The following is a 17,134-nucleotide window of genomic DNA, read 5'->3' on the forward strand; positions in this document are numbered from 1 at the left end:
TCAGTTTTGGGCAAAGCAACTCCCTATAGCAATAACAGTAGATGTTACAACAAGTTTGTGAAACAGTTGTTCATGTATGTAAATCAATTAATCTTCATAAAAATCTTATCCACGAGAGCTCAAGTTGGTTCTTGAAAGTGTCTTACAGTATACTGCTTTGCTTCTAATGAAATCAGACTTGTATTGGTGCTGTAACAAAAAGAACAGAAGCATAGACCTCATATACAAAGCACAGCACGAAATTGTCACACAAATTGTATCTGTTCGATCGCTGCATGAGCAAGTTACTGAAAGGAAATATGTGTACACACAACACTGTCACAATTCTTTATAAAGTGTGCAGATATAAAAAAAAAATCTTGGGAGGAGTAAAGAGTGGGAGTACTCTGCATCTACCACACATCTGTTGAGCCGAATAACTTTAATATAAGACAACATTCAAATGCTGTGTGTAGCCAGAATAATTGAGAAGAATGTGTAAAAAAGTATTCATTAAACTGCATTGTGGTATTTTTCATTATTAATTGCTACAACAGTTCAAAATGCACATAGATACAAATGACAAATTTTGGGCTGTTTATATATATTATATATATTCTCCAGTACCAGACATTTGCGTCAACTTAGGGAACAGTAAAACATCAGGAGAGGGAATGCGTTAGTAAACAGAGAGACTAAATTGCATTTTGACATCTACAACACCCAACATTTTAATGTCTGCGATACTGAGTAGGTCACAGCTCTCCCAACCTTTTATGATATTGGACATGAATATTTAATGCACTTATGAAAGTAATTAATCATTAAAATTATTTTACATTACATAATTTTAAATTCATTTATCAGAAGGAATTCAAGTATATAAATAATATGATTCTTATGCTGTACAAATCATAACTGAACAGTTTTTACATAATATTTATGTACAATATAATGGATAAATTCATGGTTTTCTGCCTATTAATGAATTACATACTGTATAGCAAAATATTTATAAGAATTTCTACAAGAGTGAAATATGAATAAAATGAAATACTAAAATGAGACACACAGAATGACTAGTTGACGTTGTAGATGCAAAAGCAATCTTTGGGTACAAATTTCAGTTCATCTTTCATTGAACAATAAAAAAAATATATAATATATAGCATTGCAATCTTTTCCCAACTTGACTCAACAATCCATTTTAAAAAGGTAATTTTCCTAATAAATAAAGGTTCTTTGGTGCCATAAAGAAGATGCATAAACTGATTTGCAGCTGAAGTTCTACCAATTAGCAGTGAGCAATTTGTTAAAAATAAATATAATGTGCCTGCACAAGTACTGCAACTCAGGAAGCAAAATGAAAATGGTTCGTGCCACGTGAGGGAGGGACATCACATACATTCAAGAAGCGTGAGAATCAATGTGGGATGGCTCCAAAGGAAAACCACATGTCTGTAAAAAAGAACTTGAAAAACAAATATCACAAATATTGTTATGCAAGTTCCATCCATCACGTCGAGCTCTGCATTTTGGTGTCAAAATTCCAAACAACACCATTTTCAAGTTCATCTTTACACAAATGTGGCATTGGAAACAATCATTAGTTAGATGTGTAAATATGCAAATGCTTTGAATACCTTTCCTCTACACACAAAGTCCATACACATTTTTCTTCTAGAAGAACAAAATAAAAAAGAAGAAAATTCACCCTCTAGTACAGAATTCTTTAAATCAAAATTGTTACATAATGTGTATATAATTGAAGTAAGCTAAAGGGGATGATTTGCTTGTTAATTTCTCCCCCCTCTTCCTCCTCGTCCTCTTCCACCCCCATCTCGTTCCTGAAACAGAAGAAAATGTTAAATTAGTATCGAATTACACAATAAAGTAACTAAAATAGTGATACGTGCAACCCTTGTGTTAATTTGTACAAATCATTTAGCATCAATTAACCTTTTAACTGCTGATTTTTTTACAAATTATTTTGTAAATTGAATATATACACGAAACTCGAATATATTCTTAACATATCAAACTAAATGAGTTAAAACCACGTTCAGATTTCATTGTATGCTTTGAAAGCCTTGTTTCTATTGCGTCACCCCGTGATGTTAAAGTGACAGTCAACGCAAGGACACATAATGAATTTGTTTGCCATTACTTATACAGTATAAGCAGCAAAAAGATTAAACACAAAATTCTACCAAATTAGATGAAATTTTGTAACGCTTTTCAAACAAACTATTTCTGTACTCATTTTCTAACAATGTCAACATTAATGTCAGTATTTACAGACAAATGACCTTTGTTCTTGTGGTCTGAAAGTGTATACAGTATTAAATGTAGATGTGTTGATTGGACAAAGTATGGATTTCATTAAAAAAAAAACATGTTTATAATTGCTTTTTCATTATTTATTTGAAGTGATGATACTGTCCATTAATGTCTAACATTTTGTTCCTTTTATTACCTTATGTAAGTCAAGATATTCTTAAATTTAAAATTGTTGCTTGGCATTTTCTTGCCCAAAATTTTTGCATTATGTTGATTTTTGTGAACGTTAGCACTAGTAGTGTAGGTTAACTTAAGACTACAGCTTATATTTAAGCAAATTTCCGTAAAATTAATGAATCTAAGACCTAAAAATCTATTACCTGAAATTTTAATTAAAGGTTAAGTACTAACAAGAATAAAATTTATACTTGACAATTCAGATGTGGTCTTGAACCATGATACTTAAAATTATAAACTAAAACTAGAGAACTGTTTAAAGAAGTCAATAAGGAACAATACTTTGGCAAGTCTACCTTAAGCAAATTGAGTTACATGAGTACGCTTGCTTACATGCACACACACTTTCTCTCTCTCTCTCTCTCTCTCTCTCTGTTAGGGAAATGCAAAATATTTGTTTTTAACAATAGAGGAAACAACAGAAGAAACTCCTTATGTATATTTTGCATCTCACATCATATGTTTACTTGCTACTGCTAAACTTTGATGTTTTTAACTTCAATAATATGTTGACCTTTCAGGTAACGAACTGGTAACAATTGATTTGTAGAAGGTCTTCTGAAAGCAAATATAAAAGTAAAAAAGTAAATCCATGGCGCTACAGCCCTGAAGGGTCAAGTCCGACCAGCCGGCTGCTGGTCTCACATTCACATGCCGAAGCAGAGGTGGACAAAAATGTTATGTTTTATTTAACGACGCTCGAAACTGCAGAGGTTATATCAGCGTCGCCAGATGTGCCGGAATTTTGTCCCGCAGGAGTTCTTTTACATGCCAGTAAATCTACTGACATGAGCCTGTCGCATTTAAGCACACTTAAATGCCATCGACCTGGCCTGGGATCGAACCCGCAACCTTGGGCATAGAAGGCCAGCGCTATACCAACTCGCCAACCAGGTCGACAAGGTGGACGATCATCCAACCAGAATGGAGGTATCATGTGGTTAGCATGATGATCCCCCCAGCCATTATAGCTGGTTTGCTGAACCGGATTTTCGCTACCTATTGTAACTCCCCAAGTGCATCACGATGCTGGGTGGGCACCGGTCCCATACACTGGCCGAAATTTCATGAGAAAATTTCTTCCCCCATGAGAAGAAAGCAAATATAATAATAATAATAAATATCCACAATTTGGGACATCTGGCCGACATCTATGTCTGACCACTAGGATCCAGAATACAATCCAGAGGTTAAATTAAAAATAAAATACAATATGATTTGTGGAGAGAATACAGAACAATGATAAATTTAAAAATGAAGTACGAATTGATTTCGGAAAAACATGAGATGAAAGTACAATGAAGAGTAATGGAATGAAGTAAAAAAAAAATATTACGTAGTGTTATACAAGTGATTGTGTAAAATGAATAATGAATCTCTCCATACCATTAGACAAATTTTGTTAATGTCCTTGTTAGAAAATTTAAGAGAAAGGGGAATGGTTTTGGTTAACTTAAATGAAGTTCTCCTAGTGCCAAAAAGAAGTCCTTTCACTTCCCATGTATTAGTATTCATTTTGTGTCTCACTGAAGTGAGGAATACATGAATTGTAAATAGACTTCTTTTCATCGTTAACTTTATTGGCTTGTTGATTCCGGTGGTCGATGGTTATAATGCTACAGGAGAGCGGTAATTTTTGGGTCTAAGGTTGTACAGATACGAAAATAAAATTTGGAGCTTCCTTATTGTAGAAGTTTTGCTTACAACACACTGCACGTGTGCAGTAAACAAGAGCCACTGTATATATGCTACTTGTGGACAATTATGTAAAATTGTTGCCTACATACAGGTGGAGTCCCAAGACTCGCTCCAAATTTTAATTCCGTATCTATACATAACACTATTTTCAAAACTAAAGTAAGTTTATAATCATACCTTAAAACATTCCAAAAATGTATGTTGTGCAAAGAACTTTTTGGACAGTAACTGTCTACAAAATATTTGAAACAAAAATATCTCACACTAGACAAATAATAAAATAACACTTTCACTAACATTTACATAATGTTTTACAAACTTACATAGCTGCTTCGAGGTATTAATTTATTTCTTGACATAGATGTTTTATTTTATCACTGTCTCTGTCACAGTTTGCAGTGAAGGAGAAGAGAGATGACAAAAGATTGCAATGCGCTTTAATATTCAGATATCAACAACTTGAAATTTAATGGTCACTGACCAACAGAGGTATAATGAAACATCTGTAATAACTATTTCTGTTTAAATATTTCTGAAATTGAAAAGCATTTGAATAAAAATCAAAATAAGTATCACGTTGAGATTCTTATGCAATGTGCAAATGTGAATATGATTAATCAAATACTGAAATAATGAATCATTAAATACAGCTTGGTTTTGTTTAAAGATTTTAAAACTCAAATTTACAAGTCATAAGTCAAATATCAATATATGACTGACAATTAAAACACAGCACGTCCTGATGATTGGGTCAGTATAGCACCAAACAGAAAAAAACAAGTAAGAAAAACTATATTAACTTAATATAAAGAACAGGCTTGGGTATAAGAGAGTGGAGGTAAAGATGATCAATTTTACTCATTCCACAATATTTCGGATATAGTTGCTGTATTTACATTAATGGGTAACGACACAAACTTGGCTTCCCTTCCACTTAGGGATGCAATGTGGCATGCCTTTACAATAAAAACATTTCAAATCAAGTAAAATATGTAATTTAGCATTCATATGCTCACTATGGCTTAGCACTCATTACAAATAATCACTTATAAGCTTTTAATCACCTATTCTGTTTGGTCTGTCTATATTAGGATGAATACTATTACTTACCTACATAAATATAAAGCAGTTACACGAGATGATAGGCTTTTAGACATGTACATACAATATTTTTCATTAGGTACATTTTAAAAAATAACTGTTCGCAGACATACACGAATTCAAAGATTGTCAGCATCTTAGCTGCAAAATTACGTAAGTTATGAGATTTGTCATTAGGTAATAAATCATACGATACCTTGCCAGTTTTACCTGACATTTCAAAAGCGGTATTGTTCTCTATGACTCGTCTATGTGTTTGAAATGTATTGATCGGACTACATTTTCAACTAGTAGTGAGTGTGGGTTGGCTTTTCCATTAACAAATTACTTTTGTAGATTCCTGAAAACTTTCTCACTATTTAAACCTGCACAAGAGATTAAATTAGAATAACACGTTGCTGTATTGCATGTAATAACTATTTTATTAATACGTATAAACCTTTTTTAACACTCCTATTTTAAACTCTTACCTATGTTTATGTTTGCCAAAATCCTTCATATATGTTCAAGATTGAAGTATTGTCTGATATTATAATTTTATATATATATATATATATATATATATATATCTCTACTGAACAGTTGAGGCATTGAACTTTACCTTTATTCATAATAACAAAATAGTTTTGCTCACATTTTTCTTGGAACTTAAAACAAAACCTACAATTTATTCGCAACCACTTTACATACTCCTGATATGGTACTGAGTTCAACCACTACTTATTGTACATACACGCAGACAGGAAGGATATTTGTGGAGGAAGAAATGAAGGTGTGATGTATACAGTGCTCAAGTGGGAATCTATTGTCCATGTCTGTACTAGAAGAATAATTGTACACAAACCACGGTGCACCAACCCAGTTCTCGGCTAAGCTAATAGTAGGATACAGTTATAGAGAAAGCATGTTATTGGTGATATATATAGTGCAGTATCAATAATTCGACACACCATAAAATATGCCATTGCTGCTGTCCAATGGTGAAGAGACTTTATTACCTTATGCCATTTTTTTTTATCTTGCTTCCCAATATAGACCTAGTATTTCACAGATTTATTCCTTTTTTTTATATCCAGTCAACACAAATTATTAATTTAAAATATTACTAAATATAATTAATCTATCTGGAAACAACAATCACTGCAATTCTTATTGAGAAATGGAGGTGATGTTTTCCCAATTGCTATTTTTCAGTTCTTCCAAAACATGTGCATTATTTTTGTGAAATTTTTCGTAACTCCTTATCACTTTTATGCTGGGAAACTCTAAAGGACAAAGTGTAGAAGAGTAATCCACATACCCTGGAAGAACTTAAAGAATTAATGATCTGGAAAAACATCACCTCCATTTAAAAGGAACTGCAGCATGTGATGCACCACTTTTTAAAAAGGTACGACAAATTTTGGAATAAGAAGATAGAGAGTTTCAGCACCTTTTTTTCTGAATTTGGGAGAGTAAATTATGTTTTAACTGCTTATATTCAGTAATATTTTACATTAATAATTTGTGGTGTGCCGAATTACCAATACAGTGCTGCATATCACTAGTAATATGCTTTCTGCGTAACTGAAGCCTGCAAATCGCTTGGCCAAGAGGCAGGTCGGTGCATTGCAGTTTCTCTACAATCTATTCACCCAAAGGACAGTAAAGTATTATAATAATTTCGAAAGTTCCTTGTAAGCGAAACATATCACATATTCATAAATACCTATAAAACTACAAAACATTAACATAGTCATGTTTTCATTATTTATTCATTCACGCTGTTTTTATTTATATTAATAGTACTGAATCAGCATAACACAATAACTCTAAACTGGCTACGCCTTAACGAACGTAGAAATTTTCATTCTCTTGTTCTCCTTTTCCAAGTCCTTCACACTTCTACACCTACCTACCTTGCCTCCCGTTTCAGTTACCTGTCATCATATCATAATCTCTTCACACGCAAGCAAAATAGCCGCATACTAGCCATACCAACACATAAGACATCATTGTATTCATCATCATACACAATCTCGCTCTCGCGCTTGTGGAATACCCTACCCAGTGACGTCAGAGACTGTCGGAATTTAGTAGCATTCAAAAGCAAACTTATTAAGCATTTTCTTACTGCATAGAGTAGGTTTAATTTTTACTTAATCAATAAAAGAAATGCTTCTCTCTTCTTAACTTTTACAATAAACTGTCTAGCTTTTATTAATCAGTTTATCTTTTAGTACTTTGATTTTTATTGTATTTGTAAATTTAATATTAATTGTAATTGTATTCTTAATATTGTAGTTGTAATCCCCTGGTAGAGGGGAAGAAAAGGCCTGATGGCCTTATCTCTACCAGGTTAAATAAATAAATAAAAAATAAGTAAAATAAATAAATAAACATTTATCAGAAAAGTTGATCTTGCAAATTGAATCCCAGGCCTCATGAAGAAAAAGAAGTAAGCCACTCCATGTATAATCCAGAGACATAAATATTACTGATGGCTAATAAAAGCAAAGGACGTGCTTTAATTTCTGTTCTGTTACAATCTTCAGAAGTTCGTCACTATTTCTATAAATAAAATGTTTTCAAGTGTAGAAACACATGTTATTTAGAAATGCTGTGAATAAGGACAAACTACTAATTCATTCGATGAAGTGTGCATAATATTTCCAAGGCCAGTATTGAGATCTTGTTTTGTCAATGTTTTACACTATCTCACTTATTCACTATCTGAGGCATGAAAGAGTGAATGGGAAGAATGGACTGACACTTTTATCACAGTGGTCTGACCATGAATTTATTGCATTTGATATAATTATACATTTAATACAGTAAAATCTGTCTATAATTGAACCTGTAATAAATGAAAACCTGTCACAAGGTAATGTTTTTGTGGTCCCATAAATTACTTACTATAAAGCCATATAAAACTATATAAAATACTTACTATAAAGCCATAATAAAACTATCTATATTTAGTGGAAACTTGGAAAGTCGTTACGGAAATTAAAATTAATACTATTAATAATATAGAAGAAAATAAGTGTAGGCCTAAGGGAAATTTACAGCATGATACTGTTTCAAAAAACAATACAGAAAACCAATATACCTGGTTTGGTTTATTTTGGCACAGACAGAAAGAAAGTGAAAGTTTTTTCTCCCCAAGGATGTGCTTCCATCCCTAGTGAAGCACAATACAAAACCTTCATTAAGGCTTAGAATTTTTCGGAAGAACTAAATGCTGCCAAACCTTCCTAGTTCCTTGTGGTTATCAGTAACAGTTTTCACACTGTGAATTATTTTAGTTTTTGAGCTGAAATAGATTCTAAGCATCATGAATCTGGAACTGCATATAATTATGGTATGCAATTTATTTTATTTAATATTGGTGGTTTCACTTGTATTTATGATTTTTCAAGCCTGTGTTGGAAAAAATGGCAAAACTTTACAGACAGATGGTAGGGAAATGGTTCTAAATGTATGTATTTTAAGTTCTTCACTGAAGAATATGAAGCGATGAAAACTGAAAAGCCAACAATATCTTTCGTCAATATCACAGAAAGAACAGCATCTGTAACTGGCATTATTAACTCAGCACATGATTCAAAGGATATTTACTGAGAAGAAGAGCTCTGACATTAGCCAATCAGTATTGTATACTGTAAAGAAATGACCAAATAGAATTCCTAAAAAAGTTATTTCATTCACTGTTTCTACTATAAGACAGTTTATTCTCTTAACAGAACAAATTTTCTCTATAGCTTAAAAAATATGGGAGATTCTTTAAAGAAAGCTAATTTATTGCACAGAAGTAGCTCAGCTCGGCAACAAAAATTAAAAGATCTGAAATTTAAATAAGTCTTAACCCTCAACACTTACACCCTCTTTTTTGACCCCATACCATCTTTTATTGTTAATATCTACATCCATATACTCCGAAATGTTCCAGTAACCTAGATGTGTTATCCTTGATTATTTTAGTTTCCTTTACAATTGAAATTATTTCATAAGTATATATTGATTTTTTTTGTCACGTTTATTGCTTGAGTTCGTGGATGACCCCCAGCTATAGAACACGTCTTTATTTTCTAGCTACAATTATTTTGCAGTGATAGCGTTTTGTTCTAAATAAAGTGAACATGTACTTTGAAAAGTGAACAAATGAAACAAATATAGCTTAAACTGCCATGTAGACTATGGGTAAAATGTTGTAGGTTCAAGAGTAATTATTTGTATTTGTAAAATTAGCTTCTTGTTCTTTCTACTGCAGCAGGTGATGAGAAATTAATTAATTGTCTAAACATAATAATTAACACTTGATGCAATTCTTTTTTGTGCTTTATTTCGAGGAAAGTGAATGTGTTCTCTGATAAGCGAAAAAATAAAAACACAGATACAGAATAGTCTGCCATTAAACTAATTTAATTAATTCATTGTTTAAACATAGTGATAAATATAGGTGCAATAAAAACTTTCAATATGCTTGTACTGTATATAAAAATGCAGTAAGCTATAAAATATTTTAATTTTTAACAACAAATATTCTTGGGGTCAAAAAAAAAGACACAGATAAGTAGCATGAAATTCTAGAGCAGCTAAGTTGCGAGGGTTAAACAGTAAAGGATGAAAGTATCTGATGGAAAGATCTGAAATGGTTTGTAAACGATTTTATTTTCTTAGAAAAATAAAGCAGATGAGACTTACTAGTCAATAAGTTATATACAGTCAATTCTGGATATAGTGAACATTCAGCTAGAGTGAACTCATTGGTCCCGACCTGCATACATTAATAAGTACATTTAATATTTCCGTTTGTACTGAACCCTCACTTCGGTTACAGTGAACCTAAAAACTAGAACTTCCAAGAAAATGTAATTTTAAAATGATCAAAATGGTAATTTACGAAAACCCTTCCTCGCATAAAATTCCAAGAATATGTTTAGAACAAAATTTCAAACCTGCAACTCCTTATGTTCACTGAAAGACAAAGAATTTGTTCTGCTTCCTGAACAGCTTGAAACAGTGTACAAGTGAAGGATAAAGGAAGGATTAAGTTTTGACTCCTTTAAAAGAGGTTATTAGAAGAATAGAAAGAGAAAGTGTTTTCTTTTGTAAAAGGTAGTAGAGTGATGACCAAAAGGAAAGTACAGAAAAAGGAGTACAGAATAATGGTTGTGAATCCTCCATTCCACATCTTTGTAAAAGTGAACCTGGGGAAATTCCAAGGCCGAGTACAAAGTAAGAATACCTCCCTAATTAGTGGGAGGGGATGCAAACTCGGTCAGTATCTATTGCCTATGTGGTCAGATTAGATTCAAGTTTTGAACTGTGAACATCAGAATGTCGAAGCATAAAGTGTTTAAATTGAAGATTTATTTTTATTTTAGTAGGTTATTTTACGACACTTTATCAACATCTTAGGTTATTTAGCATTTGAATGAAATGAAAGTGATAATGCCGGTGAAATGAGTCCGGGGTCCAACACCGAATGTTACCCAGCATTTGCTCATATTGGGTTGAGGGAAAATCCCAGAAAAAACCTCAACCAGATAACTTGCTCCAACCGGGAATCGAACCCGGGCCACCTGGTTTCGCAGCCAGACATGCTAACCGTTAATCCACAGGTGTGGACAAATTGGAAGATAAAGCCAACATTATTACTAGAGCCCGGATGTTTGGCAAAATCTTTTTTTTTTTTTTTTACTGGGTGGAAGTAAATCCTTATTTGCATAGATATAAATTTGATTGAGCAATATTTCTTGTTTATTTCCAATTTTCTAATTAATGTAATACATATGAAATTTAAATATTTGCACCAATGACTAACTTTACTAACAATAGTAAATAAAAGTAATTTATTTCGGTGCTTAATCTGCTAATATTCGTGCTTTAATACTATTGGTGTAATATGAATAATAATAGACAATCCACAGTTACAAATATAATATTGTCATGTCTTCACGATACCAACAATCAATTTTATAATTTTAAATATTAAGCTCGTTCACATATAAGTTGTCACTAGCATTTCTAATTGTTTGTTTTCATATTTTCAAATCTTACTGTTACAATTTTGTGCTACACGTGTTTATTATTGTAGAAGAAAGAAATATGAGTGAGGAACAGTCGGTTATTGTCGGGTGACAGAATGCCAAGCTAGAATGCCTAAATTCAGTAAACCATTGCAAAGTAAACTTCATGCTTACATTAGGGAATTTGGTGCCCATGTGTTTTCAACCGATGGAACAGTTTTGTTATGTAAGATTTGTGAAAAGACAGTTAATCACGAAAAAAAAAGTATTTTATAAATCAACATGTGTCAACTACGAAGTAAATATGTGAGTTACGTTAATATAATTTAAATTTATTGCTAAAATATATTACGCCTTTTTAAAATTTATAATGCCTTTTTTTTACGTTTTTATTGCCTTTTTTGCCTGTATATTTTAACTGTTACAAATGCCTAACATCCGAGCTCTAATTATTACTGAAATTGAACACAATCTATTTCAAGCGAGCATTAATACTGTATATGTAGTAGTATAGCAATATCAGTAGTATAAAAACGGACATTTTGGTTTCAAAGAACCTCGGATATAGTGAACGAAATATGCTGATCCAGAGTTGACTGTATTTGGATGAAACCTGAACTAAAATCACATGAAAACAATGCGAATGTGTGAGCAACCATAATTATGTTCTCCCACTTGAAGTTTCCTTAGGTAAAGGACAGCAATTCATTATTGTAGACATTGACTCTTCAACTGGATCTGCACTCAATGCCCTTCTATGTTTCCAATCTAAATCCACCAGAGACCACCACGAAGAAATGGATGGTAATGTTTTCAAGAATTGGTTTTCACAACAGCTGCTTTCTAATATTTTCCAAATAGTATTATCATTATTATCGTATCATTCGATGGAACTGAACAAGGCACCAATATTGTCAACAATAAAATCAGATATGCAGACATGATTACGTGAAAATAATATAAATCAGAACCTGCGTGCAACAAAACCAGTGCTTTATGAACTTAACACGTTTCTAAACATATAATTTAAATCCAGCGACATTAAAACTTCATTTGAGAAATTAATATTAGAGGAGAAAAATTCGCTCCAGTACAGGGGATCGAACCCAGGTCCTTGGTTCTACGTACCAAGCGCTCTAACCACTGAGCTATGCCGAAGTTCAATCCGCAGCACCGGATCGAATCACACTCCTCCAGTGTTTCTCTTTCCCTTTGTGGCCTGACTCCAAGTTCGAAATATATGTTGACATTTTTATATTAAGTCAACTGCCATTATACAAGGAGCGCACTCAGTTGAGTAACTTGGTAGCCGAGATTCCACAGTAATATGTACTGTTGCTCGAAGAATCTATGTGAAGATTAATTTTTTGATCCTACACAATACGTCTTTAAGGTAACAATAATATTAGAGGAGAAAAATTATCGAACTAGGAGTCAGGCCACAAAGGGAAAGAGAAACACTGGAGGAGTGGGATTCGAACTGGTGCTGTGGATTGAACTTCGGCGTAGCTCAATGGTTAGAGCACTTGGTCCGTAGAACGAAGGACCCAGGTCCAGTCCCAGGCACCGGAGCAAATTTTTCTCCTAATATTGTTACCGTAACAGATGTATTCTGTAGGACCAAAAAATTAATCTTCACGTAGTTTATTTGAGAAAGCTAAGTCAAAGGTCACTGCAGAAAACTAGAAAAATACGTGTTCATGTGCAAAAATTGAGCAATTATATTGGGAGAAAGATTGTTTGATGGATGAAGTTTTGGGCATTCATTGATTCATTCGTAGTGTTTTGTCCAAGGGCAGGTCTTTCGCTGCAAACCCAGCATTCTCCAGTCTTTCCTATTTTCTGCCTTCCTCTTAGTCTCTGCATATGATCCATATATCTTAATGTCGTCTATTGTTTGATATCTTCTTCCCTGAACTCTTCTCCCGTTCACAATTCCTTCCAGTGCATCCTTCAGTAGGCAGTTTCTTCTCAGCCAGTGCCCTAACCAATTCCTTTTTGTCTTCCTGATCAGTTTCTGCATTATTCTTTCTTCACCCACTCTTCCCAACACAGATTCCTTTCTTATTCTGTCTGTTCATTTCACATGATCCATCTTGCTTCATATCCACATTTCAAATGCTTCTAGTCTTCAGTTCATTGTAATGTCCATGTTTCTGCCCCATACAATGCTGCACCCCACACAAAGCACTTCACTAGTCTCTTCCTTTGGTCTTTTTCCAGAGGTCTGCAAAAGATGTTCCTTTTTCTATTAAAAGCTTCCTTCGCCATTGCTAGCCTCCTTTTGACTTCCTGGCAGCAGCTCATGTTTTTGGGCATATTTGTAATTAATTTGGGTGCTTCAGTTAGTGAATATAGTGAAGATGAGAAAGACTATGGCAGAGAAGAAGACTGCACCATCAATGCTTCATCCAGCCGCCACATACCAGGGGTTCTCCCCTTCCCTCTCCCAATACCCTAAGATATTTACCGAGAAGTTAATGGCAACGAAGGTGGAAGTGACAAGGTGAGAATTTCCTTCTCTAGAGTTTAATACCTATTCATTCCAATATATTTTCTTCAGTCAACACATGTACCAGGCAGCATTCAACAGGAAGGAGAAAGGTTTTAAGAAGGATATTATTATATAGTATTTTAAAGGAGGAATCCAACAAAACTTAGCACAGGTCATTAACTTGCGAAGGTGCAAGTTTTCATATACAAATCATACAGCTGTCACAGTTTATCAATCATACATATTATAGAGTTGTCATGTTTAATCAACTGACTCTCCACTTCTCAAAATTCCATTCGCAGTTAGGTCTGTGCAGGCACCTGCTAAAACAATGCCCAATCAGTAAATTGAGAAGGTCTAATGCCTCTTGCAAAGTGACAAATACAATGGTTTCGCGGCCAGACGAGCTAACCGTTATTCCACAGGCGTGGACCTCATAGTATTTTGAAATAAGTTATGTACATGTTAGTGTCGACTGTATTCTAAATTTAAAATATACTGACCAAAAGTTTAAAACCGGCAAATGAAACAAGAAAGATTTTCATGAGATATACGCAGATTCACAGATCACCAGAGAAATCAAAAGCTCCACGCTTAGATGGATTGGACATAAAAGAATAGGGAAGAAATGATTGTAACGTGGGAGAGAGCGAGAGGGTGGGAGCGAGGGGGAGGGCGAGAGGGAGATGAAAAGAAAGAGGTGGGGAATGGAGATACGGGAAGGGGGGAGGGAGAGAGGAGGGGGGGAGAGGAGCAGAGAAGAAGGAAGGCGATGGTGATAGAAGAGAAGTGGGGATAGAAGGAAGGAAGAGAGTGGGATAGATGGTGAGGGGAAGGAGAGAGTATAAGAAGTTACAAAATATTTACATAACAGTAGTTATATTCCGCGAATGCAAATGGATTTTGTACATCAAAATATCTTTATTCCTTTGTGCTCTGGTTACACAAAACTTGTCACGAATTTAACTCGTAAACCACAGAGTACTATAAATTTCCTATGAATTCTTTAAAAGATTTTCTACCAAACTATGATAATTCTCTCGACAGTATAGTCTGCCAACCAGTTCTTGCAGATAATCTCATGTAACATGGGATTATATAAGAAAATTGAAAGAATGTTACCTCCATTATGTTTTATACGCGAAGTCAAAAAAACTTGCCACACAGTAATCTTACAGCACGTTAAGAATGCTAATCCTTATCAGTTGTTGCTGAGTGACAACAAAATTCTGCTGGCACTTGACATTGCCAATCTCAAGTGAGCTGTCTAAAATGTCTTACAAAATTCGTACGTATTTTTAAGAATGGTTAGATACACAGTACAGCAACGCATTTTCCTCGTTGAAACATATCTACTGAAAAATCGTACAGGTTGTATTTAAACAAGTTTACTTTCTCAAAAAAACTCACACAATTATAGACAGAAGAAATGTGCCACCACCGTAGTGCAACAACTGATAAGGGATATTCACGCAATGAGTCCTGGGCCAGGCTTAAAGAAAATCTAAGTTACTGGCATTCTTACTGAGTTGCGTCACAAGTAGTGCAATGGGTTTTCATCTACAGAACGTAATGAAGAACATTTTGAGGAACTGCTCTGAAATTGAGATAAAATGCTCTCCCACTCATTACGTAAGTAATTCACTAGTTCTGCAAAAGATCACCTGCCCAAATGTAATGCCATGAAACAGCAAAATATTATCCACGAGCATCTGCTGTCTCTTAGATTTTACTTACCCTATAGAACACTTTATCATATGCAACAACTAAATTATACTGTACTACAGACCATATAAAACAGAGAGAATGAAAGCAAAGGATAAGTAGTGACAACATGCTGTCTATGACTACAAGATTTACTTTTACAATAAATGATATTGCAACACCTAAATACAGTACCTCTCTTTCAAATTCACAAGCTGTTGTCACACTATGTAAGGCTAATATACACCATCCACATTAGCATAAATCTTTGCGCTGATAAATCACATGGACCCCCCCCCCCCTCACAGCAAGCATCTCCACATTAACAAAAGTTTTTTTTTTTTTTGCCAGTTATGGAGCTTGTGTACTTCAGTAAGTCTGTGAGCTGTCCACCGCTGTGGAGTAACGACTCGCATTTTTGGCCATAAAACGAGCAGGCCCGGGTTCAAATCTTGGTTGGGACAAGTTACCTGGTTGGGGTTTTTTCTGTTTTTCCTCAACCACTCGAAGCAGAATTGTTGGGTAACTTTCGGTGTTGGACATCGGATTCATTTCGCCTTCATTAGTATCACTTCATTAATCATCTTAATAGATTACAAGTTACCAGGAGGACATGGCGGATGTGGTTCCAGGATCTGCCTATAAGCAGCATCTGTCCGTTGGAGCTGCACACATCCAGCGAAGCCACAGGAGTTTTTCAGAAAACTGTTGGCAACCAGGGTAGTGTAAGCTCCCTTGGACAGATGGCGCCTTAGTGAGTTGTAGAATCGATGGCGACATATTCTTCTGGTTAAGGATCCAGCAGATTCAAGCACATGAATTGCGAACAGATGCCATTGATCTGAGAATGCATACATCGCAGAACAGGAAGGCAGAGGATCAGGTCTCCAGTCAGGACTGGATGCTGTGGCTGAATCAATTCAATGACACCATGCAGTGAATCATGTGCTTGAAGAGCGATCCTATGGACTTCAATAATCATTCCAAAAAGGAGGCTGCACAATAAGCCTAAGGGTGCGGTGCTTGCTTGCAGGTCCTCCTCCAAAAAAAAAAAAAAAAAAAAAATCTGTGAGCTATGCTGGCTAGAGCTTAGAACTACTCTTGTCAGACAGGTCAGTCAGATGAGAAGTCAGGAAAAGAGAGATACCCTGGTCCTCCAAGTTGGGGGGTTATAACAAGAAGCTTTCAACCTGTCCAGTAAAATCCTTAAACTGGACATTATGAACCTAAAAGATGACGGCTTTAGCTATATAACAAAACACTACAATGGTATGGTCATGTCTAACACCTCCAGAATACAGGTGGCCTGAGAAAACAATGAGTTTGTACCCAGCTATCCAGCAAGGAAAACGAAAAGAAGAAGAAACAGATTGATCTTGGAGTGAAAAATGTGTATAAATTAAGTTAAAGACGAAAGGAATTTTATCCCTGGTGACTGGGACAACAGGTATTTGTGGAAGCTAAATATGGTGAGCTCCTACGAGGGGAAGTGTTGAAGAAGAAGTCACATGAACCCATTATCTGGGAAGTGTGCTGTATGTCCAAGGAGTTCTCAGTGATGCTGTCTCAGAATATAATTTAGTAGTGGTAGCCATGTAACAGTGTGCAAAGTCATGCATGATAATGG

At 34.6% G+C, this 17,134-nt stretch overlaps 1 protein-coding gene across 1 annotated transcript in view; it reads right to left on the minus strand.

The window, feature by feature from the left end:
- Positions 1-475: 475 nt before the first annotated feature.
- Positions 476-17,134, minus strand: part of Ythdf (YTH domain-containing family protein) — a 45,581-nt gene continuing 28,922 nt past the window's right edge. Inside the window, exon 5 of the mRNA XM_069826230.1 lies at positions 476-1,826. Within this exon, the coding sequence (XP_069682331.1) occupies positions 1,776-1,826 (51 nt within the window). The 3' untranslated portion in view covers positions 476-1,775. The remainder of the gene's footprint in view (positions 1,827-17,134) is intronic.

This window comes from Periplaneta americana, chromosome 5 (assembly GCF_040183065.1).
Source record: "Periplaneta americana isolate PAMFEO1 chromosome 5, P.americana_PAMFEO1_priV1, whole genome shotgun sequence".
NCBI lineage: Eukaryota > Metazoa > Arthropoda > Insecta > Blattodea > Blattidae > Periplaneta > Periplaneta americana.